The sequence below is a fragment of the Rhinoraja longicauda genome, chromosome 2 (genome assembly GCF_053455715.1).
Source record: "Rhinoraja longicauda isolate Sanriku21f chromosome 2, sRhiLon1.1, whole genome shotgun sequence".
In the NCBI taxonomy this organism is placed as follows: domain Eukaryota; kingdom Metazoa; phylum Chordata; class Chondrichthyes; order Rajiformes; family Arhynchobatidae; genus Rhinoraja; species Rhinoraja longicauda.
This window is the reverse complement of record NC_135954.1, coordinates 45592823-45612225: the sequence shown is the minus strand read 5'-3', so window position 1 is coordinate 45612225 and position 19403 is coordinate 45592823. Positions and strand designations below refer to the sequence as shown.

At 41.8% G+C, this 19403-nt stretch overlaps 1 protein-coding gene across 1 annotated transcript in view; it reads right to left on the bottom strand.

Moving 5' to 3' along the window:
- Window positions 1–1052: 1052 nt before the first annotated feature.
- LOC144604190 (contactin-associated protein-like 2) overlaps window positions 1053–19403 on the bottom strand; it is a 1366128-nt gene continuing 1347777 nt past the window's right edge. The window contains exons 22-24 of the mRNA XM_078418400.1: window positions 14383–14610; window positions 7772–7846; window positions 1053–2052 (exon numbers count right to left, since the gene is read on the bottom strand). Of these exons, the coding sequence (XP_078274526.1) occupies window positions 1853–2052; window positions 7772–7846; window positions 14383–14610 (503 nt within the window). The 3' untranslated portion in view covers window positions 1053–1852. The remainder of the gene's footprint in view (window positions 2053–7771; window positions 7847–14382; window positions 14611–19403) is intronic.

The following is a 19403-nucleotide window of genomic DNA, read 5'->3' as shown; positions in this document are numbered from 1 at the left end:
TGTAGATCAGTAGGTTCAATGACCATTGTAAAATTGTTCCTAGTGTCTGGTGAGTGGTAAATTCTGGAGGGAACTGATGGGAATGGGAGAAGAATAAAAAAAATGGGATCAGTGTAAATTAATGGTTGATGGTTGGCATGGACTCAGTGGGCTGCAGTGCATGTTTCCAAGCTCTTTCTCTGTTTGACTCTATGACTGTGAGTGGACTCTGGTAGCTCTGAAGCTTTTATTCTAGCTAATGAAAGATGAAAATCTTAGCAAATAGTTTATTATCTCTAGCTCTAATCTTTTGCATGTTTTGTATGCTGGATTTTGCCTACCTCAGAAGTAATCTTACCAGGGAAATCCATGATATATTCATCCAGCTCAGTAGCGGAAGAAACAAGCCACAATTTGTAGAGATGTCCCTTCAGTTAGTACTCTTTTGTCTTAGTAATTAAATATACACACGATAAAATGTGATTCTGGTAGTGATAGAAGGTTATCACACTGCACAACATACTATACCCAAAGTCCGGAGTGATTCAGACTGACTCCCTGAAGTAAGTCAAAGAATAATGTCTAATTAATTTGCATTTTATACAGAATATTTCATTTTTGATATGCACAATTCATTAAAAAGGCTGTCAAAAACAACAAAGACAAACGTTTACAGCAAAGCGCTTTAATGTTGTACTTTTCCTCCCACCCACCCTTTTCTTAACCAAACTACAGTACATACTTTAAATAAGGCATGACACAATTTGGAAATTTAAAAATTTATAAACTATCCTAAAATCCTGAACAGAAAACACCATGTCTAAGAGTGTGGTTTTGCCAAAAATTAAGAGTACAATGGATCACATCCCCATCAGTCCAAAGGCAAATACAGGTAACCTCGGAGCTTTTACAATGTAAGTATCCTGGAATCCTTATACATGCAAAATAAAATCCTGCTCTACCTCAATGGACTAGTTTGTAGTTGCGACTTTCTCCTTACCAATGCAGCAATTTCTTCACCACAGAAACAATGTTTCCCGGCACCGCACAAAGGCTAACCATAAAAGGCTAGAAACAGAACAGGTCATGGACATTTATAGAATATAAGAATAAAAAATATATACAGTGACAACAGGTTAAGGACAGAAATCATTAGGCAATACAAAGGAAAGGTTAAGATTATTTGCTGTGTACATTTCCGTATTCTCTCCGGTTGCCCTGGGCACTGTGGGTGAGGAGAGAGCTCTGGTAGCTCTCATCATGCACTCTGGTTACCTTTACTCCCCCGTATTCACACAAAAGTTAGGTCTGAATGTAAATCTTTGTGACCGTTTTATTTATTTATCTGTCAAGTACCTCTACAAAAAACAAGCTTTTTTAACAACTAAACAATAATTGAAAAAGATACGAAATATGCAACCAGCTGAGAATGGTAATTGTTTGTTTAAAAAAAGAAGCAAATTGTTTTAACCACAGCATGCCAAATCATTCTTTCCACAAACTCTGGCAATGATGATTTTTACCTGTTTTCTTTGTAAAATACAGCAACTTGATAAGCTTCTTCAGCAACAAAAACAAACTGTATACTTGTATGATCTACATAAAACATATTTACAATGGTATTTGGCATATGTGTAATCATCTATGCTATCAGCTTTTTGTTCTGAAGTGTAAATGTATTCAGAATAATATTCACATACTCGGGGAAATTTGGTGTTGAAATTGGTGTAATCAATCCATAGAATCATATATTTAGGTTTATTTTAAATCTTATTTTCTGGGTTTTTTTTTCTGTTTTTCATTTTGGTTCATTTGTGCTGATCTTTCCTGAATTGCCAAAAATACACAAGAAGAAAACCTTCCCAAAGTCATCCTAAATGAACCATTCCTTTTTACTCTCGTCAATGGATTCTGTGAAGTTCGGATCATTGTTTATGATGGCTGCATCGGCATTTTCAGCAGACTCGGCCCCCTTGGCCTCGTTGGTGTGGTAGGTCCCTTTGTGGCGAAACATGTAACGGATCAGGAAGACCAAAGTGCAAAGAATGGTGAAGATGACAACTGCAATAATACCTAACAGAAAAGAAACACACCTATTAATTAAGAGATTAAACAGCAGGATCATAGAACATCTACGAAATTTATTCCTTCATCCTTTTCTGAAGATCTGGGCTCTATGCTCTATGCCTGGCTCCACAGTCTTGGGCTTCCCAGCAGTACCCTGCCCAGGTGCCCACCTCAGGAGCTCCCCAAATTCACATCTCACTCTACTCAATAGCAGAGCACCGGAAATAACTGCTTTGTTGCTTTGACACCATATGGAGACATCAAGTGAAATGGACAATTAAGAATAAGCCTAAACTAAAGCATATTTAAAAAAAAATTCTGTTGAGAAAAATTCTGTTGAGCAGAAAAAAAATGGTATGGAAATCCATTCCTGCCCATTTGTGCTAGATGCTTTCAATAAACCACTCGATTAACTTCAAGGGAATTGAATTCTGGAAGTGGAGTCCAATACACAGATGCAGCTACATTGAAGACACAAGGAACAACATTGAGATGTTTTGGATTAGAGACTGAATATGCTCTTTCTGCTTTAGCCTTGTGGTGGTGCTCTTTCAACACTGAACTCATTTAACTGGTCGTAAAGCAACAACAAAGTGCATTTTGATGATACAGGGCAGTGAGATTGGGCTCTTGTTCCACTGATCATTGAAGTGAACCAGGAATGTTACTCTCATATTCAAATTTCAATAAAGGAAGTTGCCCTAAATCTTTCTTAATTAATGATTTTTTTTTTAACAAAATGGTGCCATTAACACGGCAATTGTTTAGTTTATAGGCTGACTGGGAATGTTGTAACTTCTTCAGAAAAATACTTTAGGGAATGATTTTAATGCTGTTATTTGGCTTTTAAAACTTTACTATGTACATTCAATGCTCAAGTCTGCAGTTACTAAATGAGGCCACGCTGCATGCCTAGCATATGAAGTAAGTACACATTAAGGTGGCACAAGTGGCTGCAGATGCTGGAATCTTGAACAAAAAACAAAGTGCTGGAGGAACTGAGTGGGTCAGGTAGCATCTGTGAAGATCGAGTTGAGTTGAGTTTATTGTCACGTGTACCGAGGTACAGTGAAAAGCTTTTGTTGCGGGACAATGTTTTGGATCGGAACCCTTTTTCAGACTGATGGAGTAAGTATATGCTAACCTAGCTGCAGTGACTATTGCCATTGACCTATTGGAATTACTTGTGTTTGAAATATTTAATAACATTAATGTTTTGACCTGCAAGATACTACGTTTTGAGTTCCTACTTAAATCTGAAATTTATTAGCTCCTCTACAAAAATTTATAAATAAGTAAATCAGAGCAAAAAATCCAATAATCTGCAGCTTCAAATTAGCATTCCCTATCACTATAGAGTGTGTTGCAGGCGATGCATTAGCAGAATATTAGAAATTTAGATGTTTGCAGATGTAAAAATATTAGCAGTGATGGCATTTGATCTAAGTGCTGTGACTGCAATATTTCATGGTTGAAATAAGAAAAAAGAACAGGCAGCTAACCTGTTCTCATGCCAATCATGCCAACCTGGATAGAAAATATTTAGATGGATACGGGAAATGTGGGCAATTGGAACTAGCTTAGATGGGGTATTATGGTCAGCATGTATGAGTTGGGCCGAAGGACCTGTGGCAGTGCTGTATGACCCTATGTCTTGATGCAGCATTACAAAATGCTTTCATGGGCCGCACTGTGCTTCAGCAGGATGCCCATTGTAAATCTGTACCATCTGCTGCAAACAGCCCAGCAGCTAAACTACGCCACACAGGGCACTGCCAGCAATAGCTACTTCTCAAACCTTTGCTGACAGCAACTATCAGGCATTCTGGCCCTTCAAAAAGCTGCCATAACTGCCAAAAAGTGAAGTGTTCTGCACACCCAATTCACACGGTGGCACCTTGTTTCATTGGAGTCATAGAGTCACACAGCACGGAAACAGGCCCTTCAGCCCAACTTTCCCATGCTGAACAAGATGCCCCATCTGCACTAGTCCAACCTGCCTAGGTTTGGACCATATCCCTCTAAACCTTTTTTGTGCATGTACCCATCCAAATGTCTTTTAAATATTAAGTACTTGCCTCAACTATGTCCACTGGCAGCTCGTTCCATGTACATTCACTCTTTGTGTGAATCAGTTGCGTTATCAGGTATAAATAATAAGGGTTGTTTATGTGTTTCAGCACAATCCTACAGCCTCAGTTTATCTTGCTGAATAGACAATATAGACAATAGGTGCAGGGGTAGGCCATTCGGCCTTTCGAGCCTGCACTGACATTCAATGTGATCATGGCTGATCATTCTCAATCAGTACCCCGTTCCTGCCTTCTCCCCATACCCCCTGACTCCGCTACCCTTAAGAGCTCTATCTAGCTCTCTCTTGAATGCATTCAGAGAATTGGCCTCCACTGCCTTCTGAGGCAGAATTCCACAGATTCACCACTCTCTGACTGAAAAAGTTTTTCCTCATCTCCATTCTAAATGGCCTACCCCTTATTCTTAAACTGTGGCCCCTTGTTCTGGACTCCCCCAACATTGGGAACATGTTTCCTGCCTCTAATGTGTCCAACCCCTTAATAATCTTATACGTTTCGATAAGATCCCCTCTCATCCTTCTAAATTCCTAGGACACCCAGATCTCGTTGTACGTCCCCTTTTCCTAACTTGACACCATTCAGATAATACTCTGCCTTCCTATTCTTACCACCAAAGTGGATAACCTCACACCCATCCACATTAAACTGCATCTGCCGTGCATCCGCCCACTCACACAACCTATCCAAGTCACCCTGCAACCTCATAGCATCTTCCTCACAGTTCACACTACCACCCAGCTTTGTATCATCTGCAAATTTGCTAATGGTACTTTTAATCCCTTCATCCAAGTCATTAATGTATATTGTAAATAGCTACGGTCCCAGCACCGAGCCTTGCGGTACCCCAATAGTTACTGCCCGCCATTTTGAAAGGGACCCATTTATCCCCACTCTTTGCTTTCTGTCTGTCAACCAATTTTCTATCCATGTCAGTACCCTACCTCCAATACTATGTGCTCTAATTTTGCCCACTAATCTCCTATGTGGAACCTTGTCGTAGGCTTTCTGAAAGTCGAGGTACACCACATCCACCGGCTTCCCCCCTGTCAATTTTCCTAGTTACATCCTCAAAGAATTCCCGAAGATTAGTCAAGCATGATTTCCCCTTCGTAAATCCATCCTGACTCGTAACGATCCTGTTACTGCTATCCAAATGCTCAGCAATTTTGTCTTTTATAATTGACTCCAGCAACTTCCCCACCACTGCTGTAAGACTAACTGGTCTATAATTTCTCGTTTTCTCTCTCCTTTCTTAAAAAGTGGGACAACATTAGCTACCCTCCAATCCACAGGAACTGATCCTGAATCTATAGAACATTGGAAAATGGTCATCAATGCGTCTACAATTTCTAGCGCCACCTCCTTAAGTACCCTGGGATGCAGACCATCAGGCCCTGGGGATTTATCAGCCTTCAGTCCCATCAGTCTACCCAACACCATTTCCTGCCTAATGTGGATTTCCTTCAGTTCCTCCGTCACCCTAGGATCTCTTGCCACTAGAACATCTGGGAGATTGCTTGTATCTTCCTTAGTGAAGACAGATCCAAAGTACCAGTTCAACTCGTCTGCCATTTCCTTGTTCCCCATAATAAATTCCCCTGCTTCTGTCTTCAAGGGACCCACATTTGCCTTGGCTATTTTCCTCTTTACATACCTAAAAAAGCTTTTACTATCCTCCTTTATGTTATTGGCTAGTTTACCCTCGTACCTCATCTTTTCTCCCCGTATTGGCTTCTTAGTCATCTTTACTGATATTCAAATTAAGAAAAAAGGTTACTTACAGCCTTATCAAGGGCTGCATGTTAATGGCCTTTTATGCCACTGCATCCTATGTGAAAAGATCTGAAATATCAATTCTGAAACATCAGAGCAAGGAAACAGATCCTGAAAAGCCTGTCGTGATTATCCCACAGTTTCTGTTTTATCAATTCAATGTCTTCCAGTGTTTATATTAATGAAACACATGAAGAATACTACTCCCTATTCATGACAAGGCAGCACATAACCAAAATGGAAATAGGCTTAGAAGTCACAAGATCTTGACTTAGGTCATTCATCACCTGAAAAATTAAAGAATTGTGGTAATTGTCAATGGAACACACTTATGTCCTGGGGAATGCACTTTGCTTGAGATATTATCAGCTGTGTGGGTAAGTAGGAAGAACAATAAAGTTACCAAATCTAAATGGCAGCAGGGCAGTGAGGTTGTCCTGATATGACTGGCTTCAGTAGAAGTAGATAAAAGTGCTGACTGATCAATGCCTCGGTTTCTTCATCTCTATCGTTCATGGTCAAAGATCTCTTGCAATGACTTTCCTTTCAACTCCACATTCCCTAGAGGGTCTGCTCTTGGCCAGTTAGACCCCTTTTTACCATCTACTTACTACTTCCTGGTGGCATAATACAATAACATCTCAGCTTCCAAGTGTACATCGATGATGCCCAGCTCTAACTCAGCGCTCTCAAATTATTTGCTGCCTCTGGCGTCTTGTGTCTTGTCTAATCATAGTCATATAGCATCGAAACAGGCCATTTGGCCCAACATGTTCATGCTGACAGTTTGCAACAGTTTGTATTAGTTCAATTTACACATTTGGCCGATTGACTTCTACTCCGAGGTGCTTCACGTGCCTGTCTGGATACTTCTTAAATGCTGTCAGCAACTCTGCTCCCACCACTCTCTCTGCAGTGTATTCTAGGTACTCGCAACTCTCTGGGTGAAAAATGTTAGCCTCAAAGCCCTTACTCCTTTCCCTAAATCAAAGTCCTCTCATTTCATCTCCCTCTGTTATTGTGGAAATGTTTTTTCCTGACTCCCTATCTATAATCCCTCATACATTGCAATCATGTCCTCTCTTAACATCCTCAACTGGAAAAACAAACCTAACCTCTCCAGTTTCTTCGCATTACTGAAACGCTCCATCTTAGGCAATATCCTGGTGAATCTTCTCTGCACTTTCTCTAGTGTGATCATATTCTTCCTCTATCTCGATGGTCAGAACTGTGTGCAGTATTCTAGTTGAGCTGTGACTAATCCTTTAAAATGATGGAGGGTATCCTTCCCTCTCTTGTATTCAATATCCCAACTACTGAAGGACAATACCTCGTATGTTTTCTACCAATGAATAAAATGATGACTGGAATATTTTGGGTGAATTCAGAGAGCCTTGGTTGGGGAATCAAGAACAAGAGGGTAGAGGTTTAAGATAAGAGGGAAAAGATTTAATAGGAACATAAAGGGCAACCTTTTCAGACAGAGGATGGTGGGTATATGGAACGAGCTGCCAGAGGAACTAGTTGAGGCAGGTACAATAACCATATTTAAAAGACATTTGGACAGGTACACAGATAGGAAAGGTTTAGAGGATATGGGCCAAACGTGGACTAATGAGACCGCTTGAATGAGGTACCTTGGTTGGTATAAGCGAGTTGGGCTGAAGACTGTGTTTTCCGTGCTGCATGACTCAATGACTAAACTTGAGACTCAAGAAAGTAATATACTGGTCTCAGATGATCAAGACTCTTTGTGGCAATTATTAACAAACTCAAAAGGAATATTTTTAAGTTTTGGATGTTATGCATTTGTTTATTCAGATTAGATTAATGCTCCAAGTTCACACTCTGACACTTACCGCCAATAATTGCTGAATTTCGATTTACTCCATCTTCGATGGCAGTCTCCTCATTGTATGGAAACTCTGCACTAGCTGAAATACAAATGAACTCGTGTCAGAAGACTAATTGTTCATTAATTAATTAGATTGAACTTCAATAAATTCAAGTGAAAGAGTTATTAGGAGATGATAGTTCTTCAGAACTGAAGTCCACATGCAGGAAACAGGAAGCTTTACATTTTTTTGAACAAATAGCTACCTAAATATCTAAAAAATAGGCTGCGTGCATCACTATAAAGAAATGAATAAAAGAGTGGTGCAAAACATTCTTTTCATCAATATTAGTACTGATTTTGCTAGTAAATTCTGGTAAGGTTATTTTCTTCTGCTGGCTTCCTTGTGCCATCAAAAGGAAAATCCTGAAATACAAAATAAACATTTTTGCAAATTCATCTTTGTCAAAACCGAGCAAGCAGAATGGCTCATTTGCTATAACCAATTCTAGTCTCTATCGTAGTATTGTTGAATAATAATCCACAACTTTTATTGTGTATTGAGGGAAATGAGCATAATTTGACTATTTAGGTGGTAAGTTTTGAAAAATCTCTGTGTTTTCTCCAGAATCCTGCCAATGTGTCGAAACTGATTAATGTATCATACATTGCCTGTGAGATTGTAATTGTCGGCACAATAATAGTGCATCAGAAATAGTTAATTGCATGCTAAATGTTTTGAGATGTTTTTGATATACCAAAAAAAAATGGATTAATGCAAGCTTCTAATTATTTCTGTGCCCTACAAAATACTTAGATAGGTTAAGCAAAAATATATCCATGTGTTTGGATTTTCCCTTGATCTTCTGTTATTTTGATGGGAGATTTCTGGAAGCAAGGAAGGAGGTTGGTTTCAGTGATTCTTCCATAATTTTAACTTGTGCTGGAAAGATCTTGCCTCATTTGGCATTGACAACTTACTGATTCAATGTACAGTCCTGTACTGATGTTAATCCATTTCAATCTCTCCAATATCTAAAATGACTTAAGCAAAACACAAAGTGCTGGAGTAACTCAACGGGTCAGGCAGCATCTGTGGATTAACAGACAATGTTTCCGGTCGGAATCCTTCACCAGACCTGAAACGTTGCCTATCCAGTAACTTCCAGATGATGCCTGACCCACTGAGTTACTCTAGCTCAGGTGTTTTGCTCAAGGTTCCAGCATCTGCAGTTTCTTATGTAGCTAAAATGACAATGTGCGGTAGGTAGGTCATTATAGACCAGGAAATGCACCAGAAACATTGTATATTCAGGTTTCACTTACATTTTAAACAGGAAACTGTGGACATCAAAAGAAGCAATTTTAGCGCGCCACAGAATGGCAGACAAGAATGCAATCAGGCTACCAGCACAAATATTTCACTTGGAAGAATACAATTCTTTTTACAGTGATGTCCAAATGGAAGGGCATTGGCTCTCCAGTTTCCCATCATAATTGCAATCAGTGCGTTACAACATGCTCTTTTGGACAGGATTAATGGACATCCACTTGGGTCAGGTAGTAAATGGGTGTCCAAACTCTCCATCAGTTTTTACTCTGCCCATTTTTCAGACAAGAAAGGCAATTGTAATGAAAAACAAAGTAATGGGTAGATCACAGTTGATCTGATTTCAGTTGATAGACAACTTGTCACACAAGAAAGAGAAGGGATAAGTATTTAAGAATTTTAATCAATGTTCTAAATAGGTCAGTACAGACTCATCAGAAATATAATATTTTTTGACTTTAGGCTTTGCTTTAGACTTTAGAGATACAGTGCAGAAACAGGCCCTTGGGCCCATCAAGTCCACGCTGACCAGCGATCACTTCATACATTAACACTATGCTGAACACTAGGGACAATTTTACAATTTTTACCAAAACCAATTGACCTATAAACCTGCATATCTGGGAGTGTGGGAGGAAACTGGAGCACCCGGTGAAAACCCACATGATCGCAGGGAGAATGTACAAATTCTGTACAGACAGCACCCGTAGTCAGGATAAAACCCAGGTCTCTGGCGCTGTAAGGCAGCAACTCTACCGCTGCACCACAGTGCTGCCCTTTTTTAAAATGGAAATGTTATTCTTTGTGTGAGGTGGAAATGAAGCAATCGACATGTAGAAGTGGAATAACTTCCTTTAGCCACCTTTGAAGGATAAGTTAAGGAAGTTGATTAAATAAAATAATATCCTAACATCAAAGATATAACTTTCTCTCATGCCTCCTACTTGCTTCCATAATCAGGATTTATGAGATCTTTATATTGCACTTAGTCCATTTAAAAATTCCAACTCAGCAGTCATTGTGTAAGTACTAAATTCATTAAAAGCATATTTTATTTGGTAACTTAATCTGTACTCAATTATGTGCATCAATACCAAGAAACATCGTAGAACAAATCAAAATAATTTTAGCAATAATGAAAATTAACTTCTAGGCTAATTTATCTGATCAAACCATTTGTTAAAATGACAGGAGGCTAGTTATAAGCAAAATGCAATTAAATGAACCGTTACAAGTAGTAGAAAATATGTCTACAAAACATTAATTATGTCAGTGCAACACAAGCATATTAAAACAGTTCAGAATCTTGTGAACATCTATAACTTCCAAACCATATTCTGAATGCTCCCTTGAATGCTAAAGATTATTTTTGACTGTGGCAGTTCTTTTAGTTTTAGAGATACTGCACAGAAACAGGTCGTTCAGTCCACCAGTTCAGTCATAGAGTGATATGGTATGGAAACAAGTCCTTCAGCCCAACTTGCCCACACCGGCCAACATGTCCCAGTTCCACTAGTCCCACCTGTCAGCATTTGGTCCAAACCTGTCCTATCCATATACCTGTTTCTTAAATGTTGGGACCATCCACCACCCTTTGCGTGAAAAAGTTACCTAAAAAAATCCCATTAAATCCTTTCCCCTTCACCTTTAACCTCTAGTCCTCGATTCACCTACTCTGGGCAAGAGACTGTGCATCTACCCGATCTGTTCCTCAGATTATTTTATAAGATCACCCTTCATCCTCCTGCACTCCAAGGAATAGAGTCCCAGCCTATTCATCCTCTCCGTATAGCTCACACCCTCTAGCCCTGCTGACTTTCCACAAACATTGTTCAAATTTTACATCAGCACTTCTGAACCCTGGGTTAGGGGTCCGTTCCTGAGAACTGTCTGTGACCCAAAGAGTTTTAATTGATTGATTGAAGGATACAGCATGGAAACAAACCCTTCAGCCCACTGAGTCCATGCTGACCATTGATCATCTGTTCACACTAGTGCCTAAATTTATGATACAGAACCGCAGAGTAAGAATTCAAATGTCACTATTTGGATATTATAAATTGTGGGCTAGGCCTTGGCAATTTTTCTTTTTGAAAAAAAAAAAGTCTGGGTTTTTATAAAACTCAATTGGTTTACTAATAAACTTACCAAATAAGCTAGCCATGTGTATCTAAGCTGGTGGTCATCTATCTCCAAGTCCATCATTGTTGAGAAGATAATAAATACTGTGTGTGTGGGGCACAGTGCTCAGCTGGTAGAGCCACTACCTCACATTGCCAGAGACCCAGGTTCAATACTGACCTTGGGATGCTGTCTGTGCAGATTTGCACACTCTCCCTGTCACTGCGTGGATTTCCTACAGATCCTCTGGTTTCCTCCCACATCCCAAAGACATGCGGGTTTGTAGGTTAATTGGCCTCTCTAAAATGCCCTGAGTGTATCGGGAGTGGATGAGAAAGTGGGATAACATAGAACTAGCATGAATGGCTGATCGGAAGTCAGGATCTTGATCAATTGGCCAGGTGAGCTGAAGAATGATTGATGGAATTTTATACAGACAAATGTGAGGTGTTGCATTTTGGGAAGTCTAACATGGGCAGGACCTACACAGTGAATGGTAGGGCCCTGGGGAGTGTTTTAGAGCAGAGGGATCTAAAAGTGCAGGTGCATGGTTCCTTGAAGGTGGAGTCGCAGGTCGATAGGGTGGTCAAAAAGGTGTTTGGCACATTGGCCTTCATCAGTCAGAGTATTGAGTATAGAAGTAGGGAAGTCATGTTGCAATTGTATAAGATGTTGGTGAGGTTGCATTTAGAGTATTGAGTTCAGTTCTGGGCACCATGTTATAGGAAAGATGTTGTCAACCTGGAAAGGGTACAGATAAGATTTACAAGGATGTTGCCAGGGCTAGAGGGTGTGAGCTAAACCTGTTTCCTAACAGATTTGATGGAGGGGCTTCTGCCAACCCTCAATCCCCCTTGTCCATGTCTTCTGCCCTTTCTTTGTCGCACCTGACCATCAAGGCTGAGCAGGTGAGGAAGGAGCTGAGCAGACTCCGCCCAGGCAAAGCCACGGGCCCTGATGGTGTCCGCCCAGGGTACTCAAGGCGTGTGCCAGCCAGTTGTGCGGAGTACTCCAGCATATCTTCAAACTGAGCCTGAGCCTGGAGAGGGATCCTGTGAAGTGGAAGACATCCTGCCTGGTTCCTGTACCAAAGAGGACGCGCCCCAACTTCTCCAATGACTACAGACTGCTGACTTCACACATCATGAAGTCCCTGGAGAGGCTGGTGCTCACTCACCCGCGACCCCTGGTTAAACCCTACCTGGACCCCCTGCAGTTCGCTTATCAAACAAAAAAGATGGGGGTTGAGGACGCCATCATCCACCTGCTCCATCGTTCCTATGCTCACCAGAATAAGCCGGGAAGGTCAACGAGAGTTATGTTTTTTTACCTATCCAGTGCTTTTAACACCATCCAGCCTGCACTGTTAGGGAGCAAACTGACGAAGACGTGGGTGGATGCTCCATTGGTGTCCTGGATCACCAACTACCTGACTGGACAACCACAATATGTCAGGCTACAGAACTGCGTCTCAGACATGGTGGTGAGCAACACAGGGGCTCCCAGGGGATGGTCCTCTCTCCCTTCCTGTTCATCATCTACACCTCGGACTTCAGATATAACTCCGTCTCCTGCCATCTGCAGACGTTTCAGATGACTCTGAAATTGTGGGCTGCATCAGTGAGGGGAGGGAAGCTGAATACAGAGGTGTAGTCAGCGACTTTGTTGGGTGGTGTGGGCTGAATCACCTGCAGCTCAAAACCGACAAGACTAAGGAGTTAGTGGTGGAGTTTAGGAAGAGAGGAACACCCCTGTTCCCTGTCTCTATCAATGGTGGGGATGTGCAGTTTACCAAGGTGTACAAAAACCTTGGAGTGTACCTGGACAGTAAATTGGACTGGTCCAGGAATGCTGAGGCCCTGTACAAGAAGGGAGCGAGCCAGCTGTACTTTTTGAGAAGGTGCAGATGTTCTACCAATCGGTGGTGGCCAGTGTCATCTTCTTCGCTGTCGTGTGCTGGGGCAGCTGGGTGAAGGCTGCGGACAGTAAGAGGATCAACAAGCTCATCAGGAAGGTTGGCTCTGTCCAGGGGGCGGAGTTGGATTCATGGGAGGTGGTTTTGGGGGGAGGACGCTCCTCAAACTGCGGAGCATCTTGGACAATACAACTTACCCTCTCCATGACACACTAGTCAACCTGAGGAGTGCCTTCAGCAACAGACTGGTTCCAACAAGATGCAGTACAGAACGCCACTGGGGATCCTTCTTCCCAGTGGCTATCAAACAGGGAACATACAACTCCTCCCCCTTCTGTAGTGGGGTAGACTGACTCCCCCCACCCCCTCCCCCCCCCAAAATCTTTGGACATCCCCAATCCTTTCCACTTGTCAATTTAATTTCATGTATCTTGTGTTTTATGACTGTTGGCAGATCAATTTCCTACCTGGGATAAATTAAGTTCTATCGTATCGTATCGTGCCGTAAATGGTAGTTTCCGTAGTCTCAATCACACTTGATACTGCGACCACGTTGACTGCACAGTTAATGAATTGTGCTGGTGGTGTGTCTGTATTGAGCATGTGTGTGAATTGACAAACAACATGAATTTACGTGTTTTCCTGCAATGCAATAAACGTGTCTAGGTTAACTGTGTACTAGTGTCAAAGGTTAGCGGGAGATGGCAGGAGAATGGAGTTGAAAGGGGAAAATAGACCAGCCTTGATCAAATGTTGGCGCAGACTCAATGAGCTGAATGGCCTAAATCTGCTCTTATGTCTCATGATCTTTCTGTAATCCTTATGCTTTTTATTCGGGCTGCGCTAATTTCTCCATTGTGGTTGCTTTGAACCACAGCACGATGATCTGGGGACAGTTATGAAGTGCTTTAAGTATTTTTGCAATTCAAATCTGGTTAAGAAAAGGGATAAATGTTCAGTGGAATAACCTTGAATCAATACAGACCTTACTATTTATGTCAATTTTATCATAATCTATTTCTTCAGAGTTCAGTTATATACCATATGTGGAAATATATACCTAAATGAAGCCATAACTTTCATACCGTGAGTGTTCTATGGAATTTTGTAAGTGTGAACTGGCCTGCTAATGACAGAAAACTCTTCTTTTATAGCCGAGTAATTCATCGCCCGATTTTCCATTTGCCCGGGCAATAAATTAGAATGTAGACATGATAAAATTAAACATAAGAAGTGCAGTAATATACACATTATTGCAGATACCTCTTACCTGAGCCGAAATGCCAGGGATCTGTGGCTGCCGGCATCGGTGGAATGATTAAAGGGGATGCGCCACAATTAGATTCAACAAATTCTCCTTGGACATTGACTTGAGAAGAGGGGTTGGGTTTTAGTGCAGCCTTGAGGGGTGCAATGTGGTTAAACTGAACTCGTGACAGGCAGCCGATAAACCCAGGAGTATTATACTTTTGCACCTCTTGGTCAATGTTCCCAATTTCTGCAAGGAGAAGAACAAAAAATTGCATTAAGAATTGGTTTGAATTTGAAACTGTCACTGTTCAGCAGATTATAACCATTGGTGAACTCTCTAAAAGGTAAAACATTTCAAAATAAACATCTGTTAGGTATTCCTTCGTGAAGGATATGATGGGCAACTGGGAACAATTTGAGTACAAGTGAAAAGATGATTTCATCTTGCTGTCCTCATTACAATAATACCTGCAGTCATGGAAAAATTACAAAATCAAGGCCAAGAATTCTCTTCAAATTGTAAATAGCTTTTGGAAATATCAGTACCACAAGATTTCCTTCCTTTTACAATGACCAATGCTACGGTCAATATCAATCCTGTACGTTGTAGTCTATTACAACCAATGCACTCCCCAACCACCTGTTTGCCACCTTGGATGGAGATGGTTAATTGGTGGATGTTGTTGGGTCTCACTGGCAAAGAACAAATAATGTACTAAAATATTTTAATTATCTGGACCAAAGGACATGAATGAGGATCAGGGATAGACGCAAAAAGCTGGAGTAACTCAGCTGGTCGGACAGCATCTCTGGAGAAAAAGCTGGAGTAACTCAGCTGGTCGGACAGCATCTCTGGAGAAAAAGCTGGAGTAACTCAGCTGGTCGGACAGCATCTCTGGAGAAAAAGCTGGAGTAACTCAGCTGGTCGGACAGCATCTCTGGAGAAAAAGAATATGTAGGTGACGTTTCGAGTCGAGATCCTTCTTCAGACTTTAAACCAGCATCTGCAGTTCATTCCTACACAATCAGGATCAGGGGTTGTGCTGACAGGAACCCCTTTCTTGTTGAGATTCCTGATCTGAGAGGATATAATAATATAAAATAAATCATGGGGCAGCATGGTGGCGCAGCTGGTGGAGCTGCTGCCTCACAGTGCCGGAGACCTGGGTTTGATCCTAACTTTGGGTGCTGTCTGTGTGGAGTTTGCACGTTCTTCCTGTGACCATGAAGACCATGGGTTTCCTCCGGGTGCTCCAGTTTCCTTGCATATCCCAAAGATGTGCGGGTTTGCAGGTTAATTGGTAAATTGCCCCAAATGGGTAGGAAGTGGATGTGAAAGTGGGATAACAAAGAACTAGTGTGAATGGATGATTGATAGTTGGCGTGGACTCGGTGGGCCGGAGGTCCTGTTTGAATGTTGTATCTCTAAATTAAACTAAACAACAGAGCATCACCCCAAAGAACCTTTGGTACACATTACCTATTTCTGAACAGCCACCTTGAACTACATTTGTTTCAAACCTTCTGTGATTTGAAGAGAAATTGCCAACCTCACTTATCTACAAATTGTTTTCTCATTAAAAATGAAACCTGGAAACTGGTGTAAATTAGTACTGAATGACTAATAGATATCATCAGATGTGACGCAAAGGATCACATTGGTTAAGGAACAAAAGGACAAAAAGTGCTGGAGTAACTCGGTGGGCCAGGCAGCATCTCTGGCGAAGGAAAAGTTAGCAAGGAAGGGTAAATAAAAGGATAAAGACAAATTTTCTCTGTCGAGGCCAAGAGGAGAAATTGAAGGATGCCATGGGCTGCAACCTACTAGTCAGTCAGAAACAAAATAAATACCACTGGAGAACATAAACATATTTTATTCACAAAATGCTGGAGTAACTCAGCAGGTCAGGCAGCATCTCGGGAGAGAAGGAATGGGTGATGTTTCGGGTCGAGACCCTTCTTCAGACTGATGTCGGGGGTGGGACAAAGGAAGGATATAGGTGGAGACAGGAAGATAGAGGGAGATCTGGGAAGGAGGAGGGGAAGGGAGGGACAGAGGAGCTATCTGAAGTTGGAGAAGTCGACGTTCATACCACCGGGCTGCAAACTGCCCAGGCGAAATATGAGGTGCTGCTCCTCCAATTTCCGGCGGGCCTCACTGTGGCACTGGAGGAGGCCCATGACAGAGAGGTCAGACTGGGAATGGGAGGGGGAGTTAAAGTGCCACAGTGAGGCCCGCCGGAAATTGGAGGAGCAGCACCTCATATTTCGCCTGGGCAGTTTGCAGCCCGGTGGTATGATCGTCGACTTCTCCAACTTCAGATAGCTCCTCTGTCCCTCCCTTCCCCTCCTCCTTCCCAGATCTCCCTCTATCTTCCTGTCTCCACCTATATCCTTCCTTTGTCCCACCCCCGACATCAGTCTGAAGAAGGGTCTCGACCCGAAACGTCACCCATTCCTTCTCTCCCGAGATGCTGCCTGACCTGCTGAGTTACTCCAGCATTTTGTGAATAAATCGATTTGTACCAGCATCTGCAGTTATTTTCTTATAAACATATTTTAGTTCTGTTAACTCTACCGGCTTCATATTTTTACGATCAAATGGAACTTACAGTAAAAACAAATGGATTACTTTCAACTGTACCCTAAAAACAAAAATAAAAACTGCAAATGCTGGAAATCTGAAACAAAACCAGAAAATTGTTAGTTAGCATCCGTGGAGAAAGTTCTGATGCAAGGGCATTTAGCAGAAAGTTTCATTCTGTTTCTCTCACTGTAGATTCAGTCTGAGTATTTCCAGCATTTTCTGTTTTCTAATTCGTTGGAAGAATAATATTATTAAGGGGGAAAGCATAATTTTGCATGTCCTTGTCTTCATGGGGAGTGAAATTAAAGTGGAGAGGTGAGGTTCAGCAATGGGATGAAAGAGGATGGTGTGAAGATCTCGGGTTTGCATCTTTCATCAATTATACCTCATCCCCTACCCCAACCCCGCATGTTAAGGCATACTATTGTGAGGGGCATAAAGCTTGTAATGTTGCATAACATTTGAAATAATGAGTATGCGATGGTTCTGTGAGTGAAATTCATGGCAAGTAGACACTGCCTGTACCAATATTTATCATCAGAGCAAACCATCAATATGGGAGACCATGGAGAGAATTACTGATTTTTGTAATTTGTCTTTTACTTTACCTCGACCGGCCTCTCCACAAAGCACCTTCAAAACATGCCATATCTGAATATCTTCTCGCCTAACATTAGTTTAATCCTTCTCCACTATTTTTCCTTATTAATGCAGTCATTTTATTGCTCAATCAAGTATAAAACTTAGGTGGTTAAAATGAAAGGAAAAATACGTAAATTAATCTTTGTATTTAATCCACTGCATTGCAGTTACAAACCACTAAATCACTCGGTTCCAGTGTTCACTTAAGTCATCCATCGTGCCAACAGTGCAAACTATAAAGTACACTTCAACCCAATGGTAATTAGATGCAGAATAATACGAAAGGAATGACTGTTTGATTGCAAGGCAGCAATCTCATTGACAGGTGAGTGAGATACGGGAATGGGTGGGCGAGGATCTTTTCACGACAAGCCATGAACAGGAAAAGCAAACTATAAACGCATAGCTCTAAATCCCCTCCTTTGGAATCACTCTGTAAACACCTACTAACCCAGCAACTCTTCAGCTAGCAAACCTACACGGTACCCAACTACATCTACTCTGAAGAAGGGTCCCGACCCGAAACGTCACCTATCCATCGTCTCCAGAGATGCTGCCTGACCCGCTGAGTTATTCTAGCACTTCATAGAGTCAAAGAGAGTCATAGTGATACAGTGTGGAAACAGGCCCTTTGGCCCAACTTGCCCACACTGGCCAACATGTACCAGCTGTGCTAGTCCCACTTGCCTGCCCTTGGTCCATAACCCTCCAAACCTGTCCTATCCATGTACCAGTCTAACTGTTTCTTAAACACTGGGATAGTCCCAGCATCAACTACCTCACCTGGCAGCTTGTTCCATATACACACCACCCTTTGTGTGAAAAGGTTACCCCTCAGATTCTTATTAAATCTTTTCCCCTTCACCTTGAACCTATGTCCTCTGGTCCTCGATTCCCCTACTCTGGGCAAAAGATTCTGTGCATCTACCCGATCTATTCCTCTCATAAGATGTACACCTCTATAAGATGACCCCTCATCCTCCTGTGCTCCACAGAATAGAGATCCAGCCTGCTCAACCTCTCCCTGTAGCTCATACCCTCTAGTCCTGGCAACATCTTCAGAAATCTTCTCTGAACCCTTGACAATATCTTTCCTATAACATGGTGCCCAGAACTGAACACAATATTCTAAATGCGGTCTCACCAACGTCTTATACAACTGCAACATGACCTCCCAACTTCTGTACTCTATACACTGACTGATGAAGGCCAATGTGTCATAAGCCATTTTGACCACCTTATCTACCTGCGACTCGAACGTCAAGGAACCATGCACCTGCACTCCAAGATCCCTCAGCTCTACAACATTCCCCAGAGTCCTACCATGCACTGTGTAGGTCCTGCCCTTGTTCGACATCCCAAATTGCAACACCTCACACTTCTCTGTATTAAATTCTATCAACCATTCCTTTGCCCACCTGGCCAATTGATCCAGATCCTGCTACATTTTTTCACAACCATTTTCACTATTGGCAGAACCACTAATTTTTGTACTGTGTCATCAGCAAACTTGCTAATCTTGCCCTTTATTTTCTCATCCAAATCATTGATGTAGATGACAAACAGTAAGGGGGCCAGCACCGAACCCTGAGGCACACCACTAATCACAGGCCTCCAGTCCGAGAAGCAATCTGCCACCATCACCCTCTGCTTCCTTCCATGGAGCCAATTTGCTATCCATTCAGCTATCTCTCCTTGGATCCCATGCGATCTAACCTTCCAGAGCAACCAACCATGCGGAACCTTGTCGAACGCCTTACTGAAGTCCATGTACACAACGTCTACAGCTCTCCCTCGTCAACCTTTTTGGT